Raw genomic sequence first — 22,900 nt, 5'->3', positions numbered from 1 at the left:
ATTATCATCAATATATTTTGTTAAGTGATAGATTTCTCAAAGAGCAATTAGTTTGATAGTGTTACATTAAAAATGTACTTGTCGGAATATGTGTTTGGCAGTGTATGTCTCATATTTAAAAAAAAATCGATAAATAACCGAAAAATCGATAAAAATCGATAGAAACCGAATCCATAAAAAATTAATTTAATTTATTTAGTTTGATTCCAATATTTGAAAAATCAACTTACTTTATTTGATTTCTTTTTTGAAAAAAATCAATCCAAACCGAATAATTACCGCCCCTAAAATAGGTAGGTTCAGAAAATAGCCCATCATCTCAGCTGCCTTGCTCCCCAAGTGTCAATAGGTTCGAGAAGGAAACCACTTTTTCTGGGTTTTGCAAAGTGGGGTTTTTAGAGTGGAGTGTGGAGCATCCCCAATTAACTGCTCAAATCTCCTTCCGAATAATCAATTGAACCGAATATTTAATTGGCATATCAACCACTCATGAAACGATTTCTGGTACAAACACTTCCCGAATTCCTCAAAATTTTCATATATCTTGATAATACAATCGTTTTCTATCTTATTGAGTAAAACTTTTTAACTGTTGTGCAGAAAATATTATCAAATTGCGGTGACAAATCCTTCATTCCTGTATTAGCTTTGGCAGCAGCTGGATCAACAGTAGTTTTTACTGGCAACGGGACCAGTTCAAGTGAGCATTTTAATTAAGATTTTTGCTATACTTCTAACTTTTTCTAGCGATCAAATGTGCCTTAAATTTCTGATAGAGGTCCATTCCAGGAACCTCAATTTCGGTTTCAGTACCGCAACCTTTAAAAGATACTTTGACATTGCATTTGACATTGCATTGGACGTATATGAAAGACAAACTTCTTCGTCCTGCTTTTCTTTCCGGGGGCCCATCGCAACTTTGTATGTTGTCATAAATTTTTGTTTTCCGAATTATAACTTCTCCTACTTTGTTTCGTTTTTGTTTTTAAATTCAACTGATACCACTTTATTTTAGGTATTTTCCCATTATCTTTTGCTAGAACTGGTTTGGAACCCCCTGAGAATGTGAAGAAAGAATGTAGTGGGGAAGATGGAGATGATGAGAAGAAACATAAATGTTGTAATTGTTTCGGACGAGATACTATTGCCAATGCAGCTGCCGCCGTTGGTCCTGCTGTTGTTAATATTTCTGTTTCAAGGGGTATGCTTTTTAACTATATTTGCTTAATTACTCCTCCCTTCCAATTTTATGACTTTCTTTCTGTATTAGTACGTCCTAAGATGTTGACATAATCCATTTTTGTACAACTTTTGCAACTTATAAAAATCTAAGTTTTTAAAGTAATCAAATTTTAGCTTTGATGTAATATTTTCTCGATCAGACTAACTTTTAACCATTTCTTGAATGTTTCTTCTACTATCATCTAGTGTATAATACTGTCATGCGAAATGGGATGGACAGAGTTTTCAATATGGGGACTGCCTGTAATATGCTATAACATATATATTTGGTCCTTTTGTAGGCTTTCATGGGTTGAGCGCTGGAAGGAGTATAGGATCAGGAACTATAATAGATGCTGACGGCACTATTTTGACTTGTGCTCATGTGGTCGATTTTCAAGGCTTGAGTATTTCATCAAAAGGAAAGGTCAGTGTGTTGTAAAGTGTTATTGCAAACATTTGCGGGGACAAAGCGTCGTATAACAATGCTATAATTTTTCAAGATTACTTGAACGTACATGCGTGCACCCAAGCTCAAAGAGTTCTATGGTGCAATGATTATTGGGTGCACCTTAAAGTGAAGTCGGAGTTTTAAATCTCACTGTTCCTCTAGAATTAGGTTGGGAGTTTCAAATCTTATGTCTATCTTGTTGCTTTTTTCTTTCTTTTTCTAAAATTGGGTCAACCAATTGGGGATGGGCATGTCTTGTATCCCTTTTGGCGTTTCAATTAAGTACTTTTTTTGTTTTTCTTTCTTTCTTTATTAGTTTATTCTTTCAAAATTCCCAAGTCATACATCCAAATCGGAATCAGAGGATAGAAAGGCAGAATGCTCTCAAGCACCCTTCTCGAGGCTAACTTTTTCTAGCGTTCCTTTTTTTCAACCACTTTTTCAGGGGAAAATTCCAGCGGTACTGGAATTTATTCCCGTCTTCAGTTATTTTCGACAAAGTAATTCTTGTTCAGAACATGGAAGAAGATAAGATTTATTATAATGCAGGTTTTAAATCATATGACATCACAAGGAGATGCTCCAAGGCGGAGAAGTGGTTTGATTGGGTTGAACATAGCAGGAATTTAATAAGACAAGTTACTATCAGCATAAATGTTATTAAATGGATAGTTTATGTATTTAATATGGCATCCAAGGAGCAAAAGAAGACAATGAAGAGCAGTGTTGTAAATAGCGCTTGCTCCGTCGCTAATAGCGAGTAGCGACGCGAAGCGAGGCTCAGACGCTTTTTTGGTCTGTTGCGATGCGTTTTTAAAAAGTGCCGACGAGGCGAAGTAGCGCCGGCGAGGCGAGGTAGCGACAGAGGCGTCGCTTTTTAAAAAAAAAGAAAGAAAAAAGAAGAGACTTAAATAAAAGTTAGGATTTTCTTCGACTTACAGGTACTTCTTTCTTCTTTCTTTTCTCTTTCTTTTCCGGCAGTAAGGCTCGGTTTTTCCGGCAGTAAGACTCTCTTCTTTCTTCTTTCTTTTCTTTTTCTTTTTCCGATAGTAAGTCTTCTTTGTTCTTCTTTCCGGCAACAACCGATTTCCTGCAGAAATATTCTTTTTTTCTTTCTTTTCTTTCACCTGTGTTTTCGCTTCTGCTCTTCTTTTTTCTTTTGTTTCTCTCTTTTGATTTTTTTTCCAGTTTAGTGAACTATTAATTGCATATTAACTTCTCTCTATAATTACAATTATAATTAATTGTTATTTTCTCTCTTTAATTGTAATTAATTTCTCTCTATAAACAGTATATTAAAATATTTGATTTCTATCTATTGAGTTTTTGAATTGATATATTTATTAGTATGTTGTTATTGAGTTTTTAGTTATTTATACATGCAAATTTAATATTTTATTTTTTGTATTAATTGGTGCTTCACATATAAAAGGCAAGCGCTACGCTTCTCGCTTCTCGCCTCAGTGAAGCGGGCCCTCGTCGCTTTTTGTCGCCTCACTCTATCCAAAACACTGGTGAAGAGGTGGAACAAGAAGGGTCACTTTGCAGAGTTTTTCTGTACTCTCAAATACAATGAGCATGGTAGATACATCAGCTTTATTGTTATTCTAGGAGAAAGCAAATCTATCATTATTACATCGGAGACTACATATAAGGAAGGGTGGAGACATATAGGTCTTAAGATATCCACTTTCATTAATGTTCCAGAAAAAGAAAAGGTGCTATCTCTTCATCACCAACCTTCAAGTTGAGTCTTCTTTCATGGAAACCTTCAGAAACAACAGATGGACGACAAAAGGGGCAAAAGTTTCTCCGATCAGAAGCAGCAACTCTAGAATATTCATCCCTGGTGGCACAACAGTCTCATACAAAGATCTATTGGGTAGATGCCTTGTCAGCAGATTTTAGGCTTCTGTTCAGGAAACTACGACTTTGAATGATGTCCGGTGATGGGCCTGTAACTCATGGAAATCATCATGCCGGGTCAATGTCTTTGAGATGAACGATCATCAATTTCTGTTTGAACTTCTATCAAGAAGATAGCTGAACACGTCTTTTCTGGCGAATGGAGTTAGAGGAAATCGAAGTGGAAGCTTGAATGGTGGAGCCCTACCACTGGCTGCTGGCCAAATGAAGTTGAAAGTAACTAGGTTTGGATAAGGTTGCTGGGATTACCTATGAATGTATGATCTAAGAAGGTATTCAAATAAATAGGGGATCGTTGTGGGGGATGGATCAAAATAGAGAAGGAGACTACTCTGAAAAATTATCTCCATCGGGCACACATTAAAGTAAAGAAGTTCCGAGAGATATCGAGGTGGAAAGGGATGGACTTTTGTACACCATTCCAATTTGGTGTGAAATTCTAGTGAGTGAAAACCAGAATCTTTCCTGGAGATGGAGATAGGCAAAGACCTTTGGATGATACAAGAAGTCTATCCTATATAGGGGGAGAAGTGACTTATTAGGCGGAGCAGGGGCTAGGTCACGTGGGCACATCGAAAGAAGAGGAAAATTTTGAAAGGGAACACGTGGGGTAAGAGGGTCCGGAAAGAAAGTGTTTAATGGTCAACTAAATGGACTATTAAAGAGTAAGGAGAATCTAGGCCTCACCAATTTGGGCCCAAACCTGAAAAATAACAGTTTAGTGGGCACGTGCTCCACTTCAGACACACTGGCTGAACCCGTTAATGAAAGTATTGGGCCGATTCTGAATGGCCCATCCGACAAGGATCTTCTAGTCATCTCCCAGCTTTTGTTCCACAAACTCCAACTCTGGAAGAACCGATATTTATCTTGATAGAACATGAGGCAGAGATAGAGAAGTTTCTTTTGATATCATGTTTTTGGAGTTCAACTCTTCTTCTCTTTCTACTGACTCTGGTCTAGTTCCAGAAGAAGGTCTGCTCCAGACCCCTCACATAGACATGCAATCGACCCAAGAGATGGACAATGTTGAACTCACTGGAGCAGGGGAATCAAGCCAAAATGATAAAGGTAACAAACAATTGGTCATGTTTGGGGAATCGACTACAAGCATTGATGAAGAAGCCACTCCAATAGAAATTCAAGTTCAAAGGGCAGAATCAGAAGCGATACTATGGATGCATTTGAATGTACTCAAATTAAGCAAACAATTTGGTGTTGATTTTGAAGGGTGTGAATGGGAAGCCATTTCTTTATTTATGAAGATTAATAGCAGAAGGCGCAAGAAGATGGAGAACACCACAATCTGAAATTTTCCTACAACCAAATCAAAAGGCCAGAGATAATTGGAAGATCTCAAATCAGGTATTCAATACAAAGACGGGCATTCTAAGGTTAAGGGGAGAGCAACCTTAAAGTAGATTAATGAAAATAAATATACATTCGTGGAATGTATGGTGATTGAATGATAGAGAAAAAATGGGAGTTATTAAAACTGTTCTTAATGAATCGATATGTGATGTAGTGGTTGTTCAAGAAATAAAGATAGAAGGAGATATAACCTATATAGCCAGACATTTATGGGGGAGCAGATGGGTGGATTTTGTTAACCTTGAAGCTATGGTACCAATGGTGGAATTTTTAGCATGTGGGATAAAAGGATACTTTAAGGGGAGGTGATTACTACTGTAAATCAGTGCATCACTTGTAAATTAACTGTTATAGCTAATGGTTTTCATGGTTTATCATTGGGGTCTATGCATCAACTTTCAGAATTGAGAGGCAAGACTTATGGTGGGAGCTGGCAGCCTCAAAAGGTCTTTGTAGTGGCCCGTGGGTGGTTTGTGGTGATTTCAATACAACTAGAGATTCAATTGAAAGGATCAATAATCACCACTTTACTAAAGATGTGAAAAAATTCTCTGATTTAATTAATGATCTACAACTAGTTGATCCTCCACTTTTTGGGGGCTCCTTCACTTGGAACAAGGTAACAACCAGGGGATTGCTTCAAGACTTGACAGGTTTCTTTTTATCACTGAATTAGATGAATTTTCCAGGAATATCAGACAGTCTACTTTGCCAAGAATCACATCTGATACATCTAATCACTGTGCTATCCAGCTTTTTTGTGGTGATTAGGAATGGAAACAAAGAAAATCATAATTTAAATTTGCCAATTGGTGGTTGGAGGTAGTAGAGATGGTTAAGGAATGGTGGTCATCTTTTATAGTCCAGGGTTATCTAGATTATATTTTAGCAACAAAAACTTTTAAAAGTTAAGCTGAAGGAGTGGAATGCTTCTAACTTTGGGGATCTAGCAAGGAGGAAAATAGAGCTTTTGAACCAATTAGCCATTCTTGATGTTTTGAAAGAACAAAGAAACCTTACTGACGATGAATTGATACACAAAACCAACATAGCATTGGACTTTGAGGAAATCCCCTAATATGAAGAGTCATCATGGAGGCAAAAATCCAGAATTCTATGGTTAAAACAGGGGGATAAGAACAAAGGTTTTTAATAAGATAGGCAATGCACACAGAAGATACAATACCATAGACAAGCAGGAGATCAATGGGGTTGAAGTCACTAATCCAGTTGGGATCAAAGAAGAAATCATATCTTTTGTGTAAACAGTTATATTCCGAGTCAGAAGCATGGAGACCTAATTATAACCTTTAGAATCCAGCTTCAATAACAGTGAAGGAACAAAACTGGTTGGAGAGACCTTCTGAGGAACAAGAAGTTCTCAATAGACAATATAAGGCTTTGTGCTGTAGACAAAGCTCCTGGCCCTGATGGCTTCTCAATGGGGTTTTTCATTACTTGCTGGGATTTTTTGAAGGATGACATCCTACAAACCATGGCCAATTTTCACTCTTGGGGAATCTTTGAGAAGAGCCTAAATGCCACTTATATGGCTCTTATACCCAAGAAGAATGGAGCCAAAGAATTGAGAGATTTCAGACCAATTAGTCTGATCGGCAGCATCTACAAGATTCAGAAACATCCTCTCTGCCCTCTTGAAGGTAGGGATAAGGCCGGTGTACATACTACCTTCCCCAGACCCCACTTGTGGGATTACACTGGGTCTGTTGTTGTTGTTGTTGGCAACATCTACAAGATTATCTCCAAGATTTTACCTAAAAGACTCAAAAAGGCAATAGATTAGATTGTGAACAAGCATCAGCTGGTTTTTATCAAAAGAAGACGGATTATTGATGCTGCCTTTATAGCCAATGAGTGTGTCGATGCTAGGCAAAAGGAGAAGAAACTAGGGATCTTGTGCAAATTAGATATTGAAAAGGCATTTGATCATGTAATTGGAGGTATTTGATCAATATTCTGAGAGTTTTGGATTTGGGGATGAATGACTCAATTGAACCTTCTTTTGCATTAGCATAGTGAATTCTCTGTCCTTACTAATGGATCTCTAGGCTTCTTCCCTTCAATGAGGGGTTTAAGACAAAGAGATCCTCTATCCCCTTTCCTTTGCATACTTGCCATGGAAGGGTTAAGCAATATGCTGAGAATTTCCACTGCTACCGGATGCTTGAAGGGTTTTATAGTCCAGAACAGGAACACCAGTATGGAGATTTCACACCTGTTGTATGCTGATGATGCATTAATTCTTTATGATGCTGAACTCGCTCAGTTAATGCATTTGAGGTTGGTCCTCACAATTTTTGAAAGCATCTCATGTCTTCATGTTATTAATTGGAGAAAGAATTTGCTGGTACCAATTAATGCAGTTCCAGATAGTCCAATTCTAGCAGGGATTTTGGGTTGTAAAGTAGGAATTTTACCAATCAAATATTTGGGATTATCACTGGGTTCTAAGAACAAAGCTGCAGAAATATGGGAAGGGGTACTTGATAAATGTGAGAAAAGACTTACAAGAAGGACAACTCAGTACTTATCCCTAGGGGGAAGGAAGGATCATTTTGTTAAGCACTGTCTTGGATTCCCTTCCCACATGCATCATGTCCTTATCGCCTATTCCAGTCAAAGTAAGGAATAGAATTGACCAGCTGAGAATGAACTTCATTTAGGAAGGCAACAGAGAACCCAAAGGCCTTCATCTTGTTAACTGGAAGGCTCTTATTTCAAGCAAGAGAGTTAGAGGTTTAGGCATTAGAAATCTAAGTCTGCATAACAAAAGTCTCTTAATGAAATGGCTTTGGAGATACAACACTGGAAAACAAGCTTTATGGAACAGGTTATCAAGTGCAGGTATGAGCAGTCAGGACACTGGAGTACCAAACCAGTGAGAACTCCTTATGTAGTTAGCAACGGGAAATACATTAGGAACCTATGGGAGGAGTTTTCAGCAAAAATAGGTCTTAAGATAGGGATGGAAGGATCGTCTCATTCTGGAGTGAGATTGGCTTGGGCATGGAGCGTTAAAAGACCTCTTTCCTAATCTATTTATCTTTTCAGCTTCACCTAATACCATAATAAAAGAATCTTGGACGCCCCATGGTTGGAACTTAACTTTCAGAAGGTTTATCAGTAACTGGAAAGTTACTAGAGTTACTGAAATTCTCAAAATGCTAGAAGGTTGCAGGATTGGATGGGGAAGAAGAGTCTCTTACATGGAAAGGAGGAAGTAACTCAAAATTCACAGTCAAGAGCAGTATACACCTATCTTTCATTTATTAGGCAACCCAATACCCCTAGCCTTGGAAAAGGATCTGGAAGATCAGAGTACCATTCAAAGTTATCTGTTTTCATGGTTAGTAGTAAGAAAAGTCTGCCTTACACTGGAAATTCTACAGAGAAGAGGTATTCAGACCAATTCTACATGCTTTCTATGCTTGCAGGATGCTGAAACCAATGAACATCTGTTCCTACACTGCGTTACTAGACAATTTTGGCAGCTCTTTGTAACACTACCTGGAACTGTTTGGGTGATGCCTAAAGACATTATTGGCCTGATATGCAGCTGGAACAGTATAAAAGGAAGAACTTGACACAAGGTATGATGGAAGATTGTTCCAGCTTGCGTATGGTGGACAGTTTGAAGGAGAGGAACACAAGATGTTTTGAAGGAAAGAGCAGCCCAACCCAGAAAATCAAGAGTTCATGCATTTCTCTTTTTGATTTTTGGTGTAAAGAACAGTTGGTAGATGATGCAGAATCATTGCTAGACTTTTTTCACTCCTTGTAAGAATTGCAGGGGTTTTCTTCTTGTAATTATTAGATACTAGCCCTATTTTGGGTGCTGATGATAAAATTATTAACCTTTCTTAAATAAATTAAATTCCCAAGTCTAATAAATTGAAATTCTTATTTTTCTTTTGTTATCACCTGTTAGATAGTAATGTACATAATATGAATTAGTCCTAATCCCACATAGAATAGGAGTATGATATGTATTGTATAAATAGGGCTCATTGTAGTATAATTAAACTGAATATCAATAAAAGATTTTTCTCCGTGCATTCTCACATGGTATCAGAGCAATCGTGAGAGATTTATCGCTGTGCATAAATTACAGCGACTCCGGGAAGAAAAATCAGTCAACCGGAAGTCTTTTTCCGGCAAACACAGGTATGCCGCAAGTAAAAAGTCACTTTTCGTCAGTGTTGTGCAAAAACCAACACCACCACGAAGTAGATCGGTCTCCGGCGACCTACCAATAAACAAATCTCCGTCAGAAGCCTTCTACGCGCTGCCACGCGCCGACGGAAGAAAATTTTCCGGCGAAGTTCCGACGTCATGCGCCGGCGCGTGGGCCACCTTCCGGCCATTTTTTGGCGACGACTCTTCAGGACAGATTGTTCCCATTGCAATTCCGAGCCTACCCATCCAATTTAAATCAAATTCCGACCACTTTCATATTTTTCCGGCGTGAACAGTGATATTTTCCGGATAGAACAGTAATTTCCAGAAAATTTCTGTTTTTTTTTTCCAGCGTAACCATTATAATGGCATTCGTATTAGAAGACTTTGACTCACAATCCGTTAGATCCAATGCATTGAATCCAATACAGATGGTTTCTTTACCGGATTATATTGAGTTCCTTCAGTACAAAGCATGTAAACAGACATCTTCAGGGATAGCTTCCGTTGTTCAAACAGATAGTAGCGTGACTTGTGTCTCCCAATCTTCAACCTCTGAGTCTTGCGTCATTTTTTTAGGTGTATCTGATCATATTTCTGGTAACAAATCTCTTTTCACTACTATTTCCTATTCTCAATCTCTCCCAACAGTAACAATGGCCAACGGGTCTCAAACCATGGCAAATAGAATAGGTCAAGCAAGTCTACTTCCTTCCTTACCTTTAGATTCAGTTCTTTATGTTCCCGGTAGTCCTTTTAATCTCATAGCCGTTAGTCGTTTAGCCAAATCACTTAAATGCTCTGTTTTATTTCTTGATGACCTTATTTTTATACAGGAACGCAGCACAGGGCGGATCATTGGTACCGGACATGAATCAGATGGACTTTATTACCTTATCCTTGCAAAACCACATGGACTCACATCTTGTCTTCCTTCACAACTTGTCCTGTCACTGATTCACTAGATTTATTACATAAATGGTTGGGACATCCCAGTTTGTCAAAACTTCAGAAAATGGTACCTGGTTTATCTCACTTGTCTCTTTTAGAGTGTGAGTTATGTCAGCTCGGTAAGCATACCCGCTCCAATTTCCCTCGGCGTCTTGATAATCGAGCTGAGTCACCTTTTACTTTAGTCCATTCAGATGTTTGGGGTCCTAGTCGGGTCAGTTCTACCTTGGGATTCCGCTACTTGTCAGTTTCATTGATGATTATTCCAGATGCACTTGGATATTTTTGATGAAAAATCGATCCGAGTTGTTTTCTATTTTCCAGACCTTCCACGCTGAAATTCAAAATCAATTTGGGGTTTCTATCAGCACATTTCGTAGTGATAATGCCTTAGAGTATTTGTCTTCTCCTTTTCAGCAGTTTATGAACTCTCATGAGATTATTCATCAAACATCTTGCCTGTACACATCCCAACAAAATGGGGTAGCTGAAAGAAAGAATAGACATCTTATTGAAACAGCTCGTACCCTACTCATACAATCTCATATTCCGTTGCGTTTTTGGGGGATGCAGTTCTTACATCATACTATCTTATTAATCGTATGCCATCTTCAGCTATCCAGAATCACGTTCCATTCTCTGTCTTATTTTCCCACTTACCTTTGTTCTCTTTTCCACCCCGTGTCTTTGGGAGCACGTGTTTGTTCATAACCTTACTCCAGGAAAAGATAAGTTAGCTCATCGTGCTCTTAAGTGCGTATTTTTGGGTTACTCGAGAACGCAAAAGGGATATCGATGTTATTCTCCTGGTCTCAGGTGGTACCTTATGTCTGCTGATGTTACCTTCTTTGAAACCCAATCATACTTCACAAGTCCAGGTAATCACTTAGATATTTCTGAGGTGCTACCAGTTCCATCTTTTGGAGATTGAGTCACTATCTCCTATTCATCTTCACCTACAGCTCCAACTCCAACTCCACCACCTATAGCTCCAGCTTCACCAGCTCCAGCTCCAGCTCTAGCTCCACCACCTATAGTTCCAGCTCCACCACCTATAGCTCCAGTTCCACCGCCTAGTCCAGTTAAACCTTCTACAGCTCCACTACTTCTGACTTATCATCGTCGTCCGCGCCCAGCATCAGGCCCAGCTGATTCACGTCCTGCACCTGACCCTGCTAATACTACGGACTTGTCTCCTCTTAGTCAACCGATTGCACTCCGGAAAGGTATACGGTCCACACTTAATCCTAATCCCTATTATGTCGGTTTAAGTTACCATCGTCTGTCATCAACCCATTGTGCATTTGTATCATCTTTGTCCTCTGTTTCTATCCCTAAGTCTACAGGTGAAGCACTGTCTCATCCAGGGTGGCGACAAGCTATGATTGACGAGATGTCTGCTTTACATACGAGTGGTACTTGGGAGCTTGTTCCTCTTCCTTCAGGTAAATCGACTATTGGTTGTCGTTGGGTGTATGCAGTCAAAGTTGGTCCAGATGGCCAGGTTGATCGACTTAAGGCTCGTCTTGTTGCCAAAGGGTATACTCAGATATATGGGCTCAATTACAGTGATACTTTCTCTCCCGTGGCTAAAATAGCATCAGTCCGCCTTTTTCTATCCATGGCTGCTGTTCGCCATCAACCTCTCTATCAGTTGGACATTAAGAATGCTTTTCTTCAAGGTGACCTTGAGGATGAGGTTTATATGGAGCAACCACCTGGTTTTGTTGCTCAGGGAAAGTTTAGTGGCCTTGTATGTCGGATGCATCGGTCCCTCTATGGTCTAAAGTAGTCTCCTCGAGCCTGGTTTGGTAAGTTCAGCACAGTTATTTAGGAGTTTGGCGTGATTCATAGTGAAGCTGATCACTCTGTGTTTTATCGGCATTCTGCTTCAAATCTCGGTATTTATCTGGTGGTTTATGTTGATGATATTGTTATTACCGGCAATGATCAGGATGGTATTACTAAGTTGAAGCAACATCTCTTTCAGCACTTTCAGACTAAGGATCTGAGCAGATTAAAGTATTTTCTAGGTATTGAGGTCGCTCAATCTAGCTCAGGTATTGTTATCTCATAAAGGAAGTATGCCTTAGACATTCTTGAGGAGACAGGAATGACAGGCTGTAGACCTGTTGACACTCCTATGGATCCGAATTCTAAACTTCTACCAGGACAGGGGGAGCCGCTTAGCGATCCTGCAAGATATAGGCGGCTGGTTGGTAAATTAAATTACTTCACAGTGACTAGACCTGACATTTCCTTTCCGGTGAGTGTGGTAAGTCAGTTCCTGGATTCTCCCTGTGATAGTCATTGGGATGCAGTTGTCCGCATTCTTCGATATATAAAATTAGCTCCAGGCAAAGGATTATTTTTGAAGATCGAGGCCATGAGCAAATTGTTGGGTACTCAGATACTGACTGGGCAGGATCACCTTCTGATAGGCGTTCTACATCTGGATATTGTGTTTTAATAGGAGGTAATTTGGCATCTTGGAGGAGCAAGAAACAGAATGTGGTTGCTCGGTTTAGTGCATAAGCAGAATATCGAGCAATGGTTGTGGCAACACGTGAGCTAGTTTGGATCAAACATTTGCTTAATGAGTTGAAATTTGGTGAGGTCAGCAAGATGGAACTTGTGTGTGATAACCAAGCTGTCCTTCATATTGCATCAAATCCGGTGTTCCATGAGAGAACTAAACACATTGAGATTGATTGTCACTTCATCAGAGAAAAGATACTCTCAGGAGATATTGCTACAAAGTTTATGAAGTCGAATGATCAACTTGCAGATATTTTCATCAAGTCCCTTACTCGTCCTCGTATTAGTTACATATGTAACAAGCTCGGTACATATGATTTGTATGCACCGGTTTGAGGGGGAGTGTTAGATAGTTATGTACATAATATGAATTAGTCCTAGTCCCATTGTATTGTATGATATGTATTGTATAAATAGGGCTCATTGTATTATAATTAAACAGAATATCAATAATAGTTTTTTCTCCCGTGCATTCTCACATCCCAAGTCTATAATTTAATTGAATGTCTTTATCAAAAATTGCGATAGTGGAGGATGTAGCATATAGGCAATGGGTTCACTTGATCCTAACAATTTCGGTACAAATTATAGATATATACATATGTGGAAAATCACTGAAATTGCCCAAAAAAAAATTACTTTTAAACCTATAATTTTGGAAGTATAATGAATTCATGGTAAGAATGCAAAGGTTGAATGCGTCAAATGTAAATCCTGAATCTACCTCTTCGTAATAGTGTACCCATGTTCTTGAAATCCTGGATACACCGTTGTATGCAAGTGGATCTCGGGTTGTGTTTCTTTCCTCTGATTTTATTTTTTGGTTGTAATTAGTGTATTTGATCTTCTGTCTTGGACCTTGAAATCCGAAGGATGATCCTCTTCTTTTTTCTTTTGGAGTGGTATGCATGGGTCATTATGTTAAAGTAGCTTGTCCATATCTATCTATCTATCACCTGTATTCTTTCGCTGTTGTCCTTATTTCAATTGTGTGTAAGTCAATTTTGAAAACCTTTTTTGTAGGTTGATGTGACTTTGCAAGATGGCCGTGTATTTGAGGGTACTGTGGTCAATGCCGATCTACATTTTGATATTGCAATTGTAAAGATAAAATCCAAAACTCCACTTCCAACTGCCAAGCTTGGCACTTCAAATATGCTTCGCCCTGGGGATTGGGTGGTGGCTATGGGTTGCCCCCTCTCCCTTCAAAATACAATTACAGCAGGCATTGTGAGGTAATATGAGCAGAAAGCAACATGGAAGTTTCTTCTGTTTCTTTTAGTAGTGCAAAATTATTTGTTTCATGAAGTCTCGGTTAAAGATAAGTTTGTATGGGCATGCAGAATAACATGAACCAGAGAAATGTCCACTGCTGTCAGACCTAATTATCTCTACTCTGAGTAGATGTTGCATAAATGATTAATCTTTATTGATCCCAATTTTTACTTTCCCTGTTCCATGTAGCTGTGTTGATCGTAAAAGTAGTGATCTTGGACTTGGGGGCATGCGGCGAGAGTATTTACAGACTGATTGTGCTATTAATGCCGTAAGTTACTCATAGTTGATGTATAAGTTTGCTTATTTCTAATGTTCCTTGCTCTTTAGATTTCTTGATTTTGGAGGTGGATTGGGGGTTTCGGTAATTGGTGGCAAATCAGATCTTAATTTTTCCATGAGAAGCACATCAAACGATGAGCTTTCAAGACTTTACTAGTTGAGAGAGTAAATGAATAATGCCGGTAATGAAGTGTAATTTTCGCCGTCAGTATGTGTAGGATTAGAGTCCTATTCTTTCTTTAATCTAAGCTTATCAACACCTGCAGTCTCAATGCATTAGAGTACATAATGTTCTTTAAGGATATTGGCTGTCAATGGAATTTGTGCAGCTTGAATATTTTTCCTTTCCTTTTTACAGCAAGAAGCTTCAGTAAAGGATTGTGGCCTTAGTCATCCCACCTCAACAACCGTCCTCCTCATCAGGTTTAGCATTTGAGATTACTCATAATCTATTTAGTCCTCTTCCCTACAAATAATAGATTTTAGTTTTTGTAGTTCTATATGAAGTGCTGATTTTTGAGGGATATACAATTGCATAATGCTAATCAGATACATAACATAGCTTACTTTGCTTTGATCTATTTCTCGTTGAACCTTAGCACCCTGTGGTGTTGATTGTCCCCTGTTACGTGGATTTAGAGCTTCTTAGAAAGAGTATTTCTAGGAATTTAATGTCCTATTTGCAGAAGACAATCCCCAGTTGAAAGTTAGATACTAAGAAAACTTTAGCTGTAGTGCTTCCTTAGGATTGATCAATCATGTCATCCAAAAGCGATACATGCTGAAACTATATCTCATTAAATCTGAACTGAAGTCTGGTCCAGTTATGTCTTAAGATTCCAACAAGTTTTTTTTGGTTTCCCACCCGGTGTCCGGTACCCACATTGGGGCCCGACTAAATCCGGATTCGCTCCAGGAAGCCCCACATTGGGGGGTAAAGCGCTCCCTAACAAAGGCGATTCCATACCCTGGGACTCGAACCCGAGACCTCTGGTTAAGGATGAAGGAGTACTTACCACTCCACCACAACCCTTGTTGGTAAGATTCTAGGAAGTTTCATTTCTTTCACATGATTGTGTATGATTAATTCAGGCAATTGTGCAACTTTGCCAAATGTGTATTGCCGAGGAAAACATTTGGGTATGCAGAACTTTTCATAATCAGGTGGAATGATATTTTCTGAAATTAGCACTGCCATTCCATTTTATATGATAGTGTTTGATATGGAGTTTAAGATGTTACTTTGACTTTTATATTATAGTTACTGAAAAAAATTTAAGGGGATAGGTGATTAGTTTAGTAAGAACATTACATCAAAATTCTAAATTATTAGTGGAATAGTGTCAAACGTTTTGGAACGTCCCCAAAATAGAAAGAGTATCATCTAGATTGGAACCAAGGAGTATAATATAGCTGTTCCAGTTATATTATCTAGCCGTGAATTTAAGAATGCGGATAACACGGATTTATATTAAGTAGTTTACTAAATAATTCAAATTTTATTTTCTTATAAATCAAATTTTTTAGATATACACCAAGATGATGTTCACTAAAAGAAAGTTATACTACAAGATTGCATTGATCATCCAAAACTCCTGCCAACTATCTACACAAAATGGATGTCATGTTTACGCCTAAAGTAAATGAAACAAGGGTTCTTTTAACTTTTAGTACAGAATTCTCAAAAAGTTCTTCTATTCCTCTCTTTTATATTAGCTAAACAATACATAACGGAATGCTGTTCCATAATTTCTTCTTGTAGCATCTAATTTTTTATCCTGCAGCTTATGCATGCCTCTTCTGAATACTGCAAACTTACTATCTGTACAATTAATTATCAGTGGCTTAAAATTTTCGGTGACATACAGTTTAGACATAAATATTTAGTCTTTAAGCCTAAATATTTATTTACGCCTACTAAGATAAAGGAGCAATAGTAAGGGAAAGAGACAATAAACAAATGCTCCCTCTATCCAAAATACAACATATTATTATCCCTTTTGGATAATCTATATATATTTCTCTTTTCCAAAAAAAGACTTTTGTTCTTGCGCTTTTGCATATTTCTTAAAACTCAAACTGCCTCACAGGTAAATGTAAACCTTTTATGTAATAAAAGGGCAGCCCGGTGCACTAAGCTCCCACTATGCACGGGGTCCGGGGAAGGGCCGGACCACAAGGGTCTATCTAAACCATTTATGTACTAAGAAAAATTCCATTCATCAAGAAATTATTTTATACCCACTTATGTTGTCGCTCACATTTGAATATGATATACTTCCGATCTTGCTTTAACAGCCACAGGCTAATAACTAAGAAACCTGATTTGGGTTTCGGGACTAGAAGTAATTTTCTGGAATCTGCCAGTAAACATGTGGTCCCGAAAATTGCTGCTGTGAAGGTTCCCTTGAATCAATAACTGTTGGTAAATTGCTAATTATGCCAATTGTATACATTCTTTTTTCTGGGTGACCAACTAATTGGGATTAAACTTTAGTTGTTATTGTAGCACTCAGATCGTTTATTTTTGTCCAGTGTTTGTCAGATGCCTATTTAGTCCAGTTAGAGACTTGTATTGGATAAGTGGGAGATTTTAATTATCTTAATTGAAAAACACTCCCAATATATATATTTGAATGAGGGATTCGAAGGGAGTCAAATGATTATAGAGGATTCATATATTCGATCGAACTAGTTTGGGAGTGAGATGTACTTGTTAATTGCTTGATACCTTTTGAGGCTCAGAGGCGATGGGTCGTCCTCTCCCCTTACAGTTGAATATGGGAAGGAGAAAATTGATATTAATGAATCTGATTTACTTCATCGGGAAAAAAAACACTGGTTGACGTGAGAGCTTTGAGGCATTGGATTTTATACCTGCTTAAGGGGCAGGCAAAGGAGATATTATCGTTTTCTTATTTTTATAAATAAAGAGAGGCGTAGGAGCAATATATCAGGAGGGAGCAGGAACAGTTGATTGTTATGGAGTGTGTGTGGAGTGGCATCATAAGTCATTTTGTCCAGTAATGTCAGAATTTCTTATTGCCTTCTAATTGGGCTAATATTCCTGCATAATGCAATCCTTTATGTAAGTCGAACAGCCGTTTGACAGATCGAAACGGTGGAAAAATGTTCTAATTGTGTTGACGTCTGCATGGATCTATGAAATCCTGAGAAGCATGTCTTGTTTTATTATCTCTTCCAGATTGACTGGATTATGATAGATAAATTTTTTTCCTCTTTTCAGCTTCAGTTTTCAAAATATGAAATTACCTATTTTGTTTTGACAGAGATAATTTTTTTTTCTCTTTTCAGCTTCAGTTTTCAAAATATGAAACTACCTATTTTGTTTTGACATATAGCATAACTTTTAGTCTTTCCTCAATGTAGGGAAATTCTGGAGGACCTCTTGTAAATGTCGACGGAGAAGTAATCGGAGTTAATATCATGAAAGTATTGGCAGCTGATGGTTTGGGCTTTGCTGTACCAATTGATTCTGTTACCAAGATTATAGACCACTTCAAGAAAAGGGGGTATGATATCAAGACACTATAGTTGTCGTCAGGTGCTAAATTATCAGCATTTTGTGTAGGCTTGATTTTAACATCTCCTTCCCCCTCTCCCCGATTCACTCGCACTAACAGGAAAAATCAAAAGATATGAATACTGAATATACTGAAAGATCCAAATGCAGACATAGAGCCACAGAGGCTCTGTCACTGTGTTGAATGGATATTTGGAGATTTCGTGAGCATTTCTACCATAATTTTACTGACATCTCTTTGTTTTTTTTTTTAAAAATCTCTGTTGGCTTTCAAGGACACTTTTCCTCTCGTCTCACAAACTTGTACTAATTGATAAGAACCAATAAGTTTCCATGTAATCATTCTTCTTGCATGGGCATTTAAGAGTTACTCATTCCTATTCTGAGGTATTTGAGACTCTTTTTTGATTGATTTTGAGACTTTTCTTTAAAAAATTTTAGTAATGGAATTTGATCTTACACAGGAGAGTTATTCGACCTTGGTTGGGTTTGAAAATGCTTGATCTAAATGATATGGTTGTTGCACAGCTTCAGGAAAGAGATCCATCTTTTCCAAAAGTCAACAAGGGAGTTCTTGTATCAATGGTATGTCATCTTGTGTTTTTCCTCTTTCCTTATTTATAGATTGTTCTTTTATCTGGTGAAGGAGTGGTGGTAGGCTCTCTTTTACAGACCTTAGGGGCAGATATTATGTGCACTACAGCTGCGCAGAAACGACTCTGGTACTTGTTTTTTTTGATGAAGTAAGACAACTCTGGTACTGAATTCTAGATTGTAGCAGATTTTTATTTTTCCGGAAAACGGGGAAGAAATGAAATATTTCATGTCATGGACTCAAAACTAATTTAACGAGAACATCTTTACCATCTGAACTTGTTTCATTGGCTGTAAAAAGCTTTCTCCTTGTTTATCATTTGATTTGTGGCATTTGCCAGGGAAAATTCAGATTTACACGTGTAGCAGCTCAAACATGAGCGTTCAGCTTTTCTTTAGTTTGGCTTATTCTATTTTTTGATCAAACCTAGAATCAGCTTCCTGCCTGGAACTTCCCTATTATGTCTATGAATGCTGCTACACAGATGGATGTTAGGCTGGTGTTTAACTATCACCAGCTTTGTCACCACTATTTTCTATTGTTGATGATCAATGATATTGGGCATTTGCACTATTTCAATGACAATAAATTTCATTGTCTTGTTTTTCCTCATATACTAGTACATCTCTGAATAGATCTCCGTGTTATAAATTTGAAGGAGCACTGGCGTGAGGTACGTGTCTTTGCCATTTGTTTGTGTATGGGGTTTGAACTGTGGACACTAAACTTCAAGTTAATTTATTTCATGGATTCTTAGGCACTACTGCTGCATCATGAATCTTTAGTCTTTAGATATTCACCCTTTTGATGCTTTGGTGCTATCATGAGACCTGCTAATCATTTTCGCTGTCATTTTATTGTATAGGGTGGATGTTAATGTTGTAAAGTAGTGAACATACATGTTGGTCTTTTTCTGGGTTATGTACATAACTTATTGGCTCTCTTTGGACCTTTACATGCTTGTCTGTTGAATATGTTTTTGAGACAGTGGATCATTTATTTTCGCAGGTGACTCCAGGGTCCCCTGCTGATCGTGCTGGATTTCACCCTAGTGACGTGGTTGTTGAATTTGATGGAAAGCCTGTTGGGAGTATAAAGGAGGTAAAATCACCTTAAGAGCCATAATGTTAATGATGTCCGGTTGGAGGGACCAAAAGGACAAAATGAAAAGAATAAAAAATTGATAATTTTCTACCTGCAGACTAGGTGATCTACAAGTTTCTTATTTCTTTATAATACTTCTTGGGGAGGTGTATTTTTATGGTTTGCAAAATACCAGATGACATTTTATTATCTACTCTAACTCTCTAAGTTGGTCCCATGTAAACAACCTGATTTCCCTCAGCTGATACTTGCTATATTTGTACTAATCACCAGAACCTGGTCAGAGTTTGTAGCCATTACCTTCTCATTTCACACACTTCCACTTTGAGCCCTTTTGCTTAGGATTTTCTTCTGAAGACCAGTTGCTTCATGTAAAGATAACTCTACCTTTACTTCCAGCTGGCACATTGTCGAAAGCCCTTCCTTATCGTTATTTGTGTTATTATTAATTGTCCTACCTTTTTCTCATTGTTTTACTTGTCAAATGCTGCCTTTTCCACCTATTGCTTCCACCCTAGCATGCACAAACCTTCTTTGAAATAGTCTCACACGCACACACCAAAGAAAGAAAAAGCACCTAGAACTCAAGACAAGGCAATGATTGGGTGCTTTTGTCACTTCTTTTCTTTTTATTTTTGTGTTTCTTTTGGAGGGGAAGGGGTAGGTGGGTTGACTGTGGAATTGTGGTGCTGGATCTAGGGGGTAGAAGGCTCCAATAAAAACGGGACGAGACTTAGGTGTCAATATGCTTGCTTCAGAGCAACTGCGCTGGAAAAGCAGCATAGAAGAAGATGGTGAGATTCTCGTAGTTCCATCTAGCGTCTAGTAAATTCTTCATTCCCACAATTATTCTAAATATCTCATTCCAGCAAAATGGAAACTACAAAATGGTTTAACAGCCTTCAGTTTCTTCCTCCTTGCTATTGGGGCGAAGGAGCAGTAGACGTGCTTTACTGATAAAAAGGGAATAGGGCTATCCGGTGCACAAAACATCCCGCATTCACGCAAGGTCCGGGGGAGGGCTGCATCCCAGGGGGTGTAATGTAGGCAGTCCATCCTGATGCAAGCATCAATGGTTGATTCCACGGCTCGAACCGATGATTACAACTTTACCATTGCTCCAAGGCTCCCCTTCTACGTGCTTTTATTGATAATCAGGGTAATTTTGACTGTTACAGTGCAGGTGTCATGGTTACTCTGCAAATTTTTGTAGTTGAAAATGAAAAGACAAATATTCATTCTACTGATGAAAAGTTAAGACATTCATGTGAAGTGCAAAATTTGAAACCTGAGTGATGGTATATAATGACAATTACCTGCGATATATTATTATTTTAATTGGTTGATTGGCTCTTATATAATAAATACCAGCATTACTCTGTACTAAGCACTAGTGACTTTTAATTCTCTGATTTTTCTACAGATCATTGATATAATGGGCGACAACCTTGGAAAACAATTGAAAGCTGTGGTGAAAAGAGCGAATAATGCTACTGCCACCTTGACTGTGATTCCAGAAGAAGCCAATCCTGACATGTGAAATGACCATTTTGCTTTTGTTCCTATAATGTGGCCTGTGAGTTCCAACCACTTTCCGTCACTGGCCTGCTACTTCGTTGAAGTTGATTCAGAACCAATTCCATGCGTGTCAATTTCTCTGGGGTACATATTTCCTTACTATGCATGACTGTACTATGCCAATGGTCTTTTTTTGGCTAATGTTCCGTTATGCCACATTCAACGGGTATTGGTGGAAGAATTTAGGTTGAAGGAATATTTTCCCATGTAATTGGTGACACAAATTAGGAACTTTAGATTCTGAACACATTGATCGAGTTATGGAGAACGCGACAAATGCTTCCAAAGGACTTCTCCTCTAGGGTTTGCCTTTTCTACCATCATTTAGAAAGACGAGGGGAGATACTGTGCTATGGAAACCTAATAAGAGTTTAGTAGACGAAATGAACATGACTCCAATTCTATTCCCCTTGTATATCATCTATACTATATTAAAAACATGAACCCTAAGAGAAAAATTAAATTATAAATATACCCCTTTTTTATATCTAAATACACTATTAAATGAAAAGAAAAGTAACGCCTCTTTTGCGACTTATCGGTAAAATATTTAAATGACCAGGCAGCACTTGACTTTTTGCTTCCAGTAAGCAACCCCTTAGTTTGCTTCATTTTCCATATACCATCGGCATCTTTCTTTGTTTTTCTCTCTGTCTATCTTTACTGGCTTATCTTTACCAATCATTTGTCGATTCTCAACTATCATCTTTTACCTTTTGATCATGCTAATTGTGTTTTAGTTTGAGCGCTTCTCCATTTTAGCTTTGGTTGTTCAGCTTTCCTGGCGAGTTTTCTCCAGACTTTGTCCTTGGTTATTATTGTTTGTACAGTTGATTGATGTTAAATATTGTAAACCTTTGATGCTTTTTCCTTCAAAATTATTGATCTTAAAACCTTTATTAAGTTATCTATAATTTGTGCTACTATTTTTGATGTTGGAACTTGGATAGTAGATACTAGGGGTGTCAATGGTTAGGTTCGGCCGGTTATTTTATAAAATATATACCATACTAATTTTTCGGTTATTCTATTATGTATAATCAAAATTAGACTTTTCAAAACCGTTCCAATCATGTCGGTTTTTCTTCGGTATCGGTACGGTTCGGTTAATTTTCGGTAATTTTTTAAAATATCATGTAAAAGTCACTAGTAGAAGTAGAATGCAATAACATACGTACTTTTGTAGGACTTAGCAAAACTCTCTAGACATTTTTACAGTTTAAAATGTGATGAATTAAGAAAATATGAAAGATGGTTAGAGTATATATCCATCAACTATTCTACAACAACGTAAAATAAACAAAGCAAATACAAAAAAAATAAATATAAATCACACGAGTGGAAAGATATTAACCAAGTTGGGATTCAAGAATAAAGTTTATAGAAGATTAAACATTCAAAAAGATAAATCTAAATCATACGAAAGGAAACATATTCAATACACTGTAGTTTGCTACATATAATCGCTACAATACCTTGTGTTTTGCTAGTGAATATGCTAGAAATAATTTAGTTTCAATAGAAGTAGCATAATAGGTTTGAGAATTAAGATTTTGAGTTTAATTACTTGTTGGCTTATAACAGTTTCATAATTTCAAGGCCCAAGAACAAATTTAATACTTTATTATTTTTAAACTTAACATATAAATATATTTTTCACGTTGTAAATTTATTCGATACGGTTCGGTATTTTTTCGGTTTATTTTCATAAAATAAAAAACCTACCATAATTATCGGTACGATTATAGATTTATATAAAATTCTACGGTTTTATTAAAAAAAAAGAAACCTAAAAAACGGTTCGGTACGATACGATTCGGTTGGTTTAATCGATTTTTAAATATCCATTGACACACCCCCAGTAGAT

General features: G+C 37.6%; 1 protein-coding gene across 3 annotated transcripts; it reads left to right on the top strand.

The window, feature by feature from the left end:
- Positions 1-303: 303 nt before the first annotated feature.
- On the top strand, positions 304-21,438 carry LOC107790499 (putative protease Do-like 14). 3 transcript variants are annotated; one of them, XM_016612419.2, is made up of 11 exons: positions 304-504; positions 601-700; positions 790-921; positions 1,016-1,201; positions 1,524-1,648; positions 13,679-13,890; positions 14,120-14,201; positions 17,603-17,745; positions 18,221-18,341; positions 19,360-19,452; positions 20,879-21,438. In XM_016612419.2, the coding sequence occupies exons 1-11, from the start codon at positions 490-492 to the stop codon at positions 20,993-20,995; spliced, it is 1,326 nt and encodes a 441-aa protein (XP_016467905.1). In that variant the 5' UTR covers positions 304-489; the 3' UTR covers positions 20,996-21,438. The 3 variants fall into 3 exon arrangements, with proteins under 3 accessions (XP_016467905.1, XP_016467906.1, XP_075103987.1); XM_016612420.2 differs by having other exon boundaries at positions 320-504; positions 777-921; XM_075247886.1 differs by lacking the exon at positions 790-921 and having other exon boundaries at positions 354-504.
- The last annotated feature ends 1,462 nt before the right edge of the window (positions 21,439-22,900 follow it).

This window comes from Nicotiana tabacum, chromosome 24, assembly GCF_000715075.1.
Source record: "Nicotiana tabacum cultivar K326 chromosome 24, ASM71507v2, whole genome shotgun sequence".
NCBI classification, from domain to species: domain Eukaryota; kingdom Viridiplantae; phylum Streptophyta; class Magnoliopsida; order Solanales; family Solanaceae; genus Nicotiana; species Nicotiana tabacum.
The sequence above is the reverse complement of the archived record's forward strand: the minus strand, read 5'-3'. Positions and strand labels throughout refer to the sequence as shown.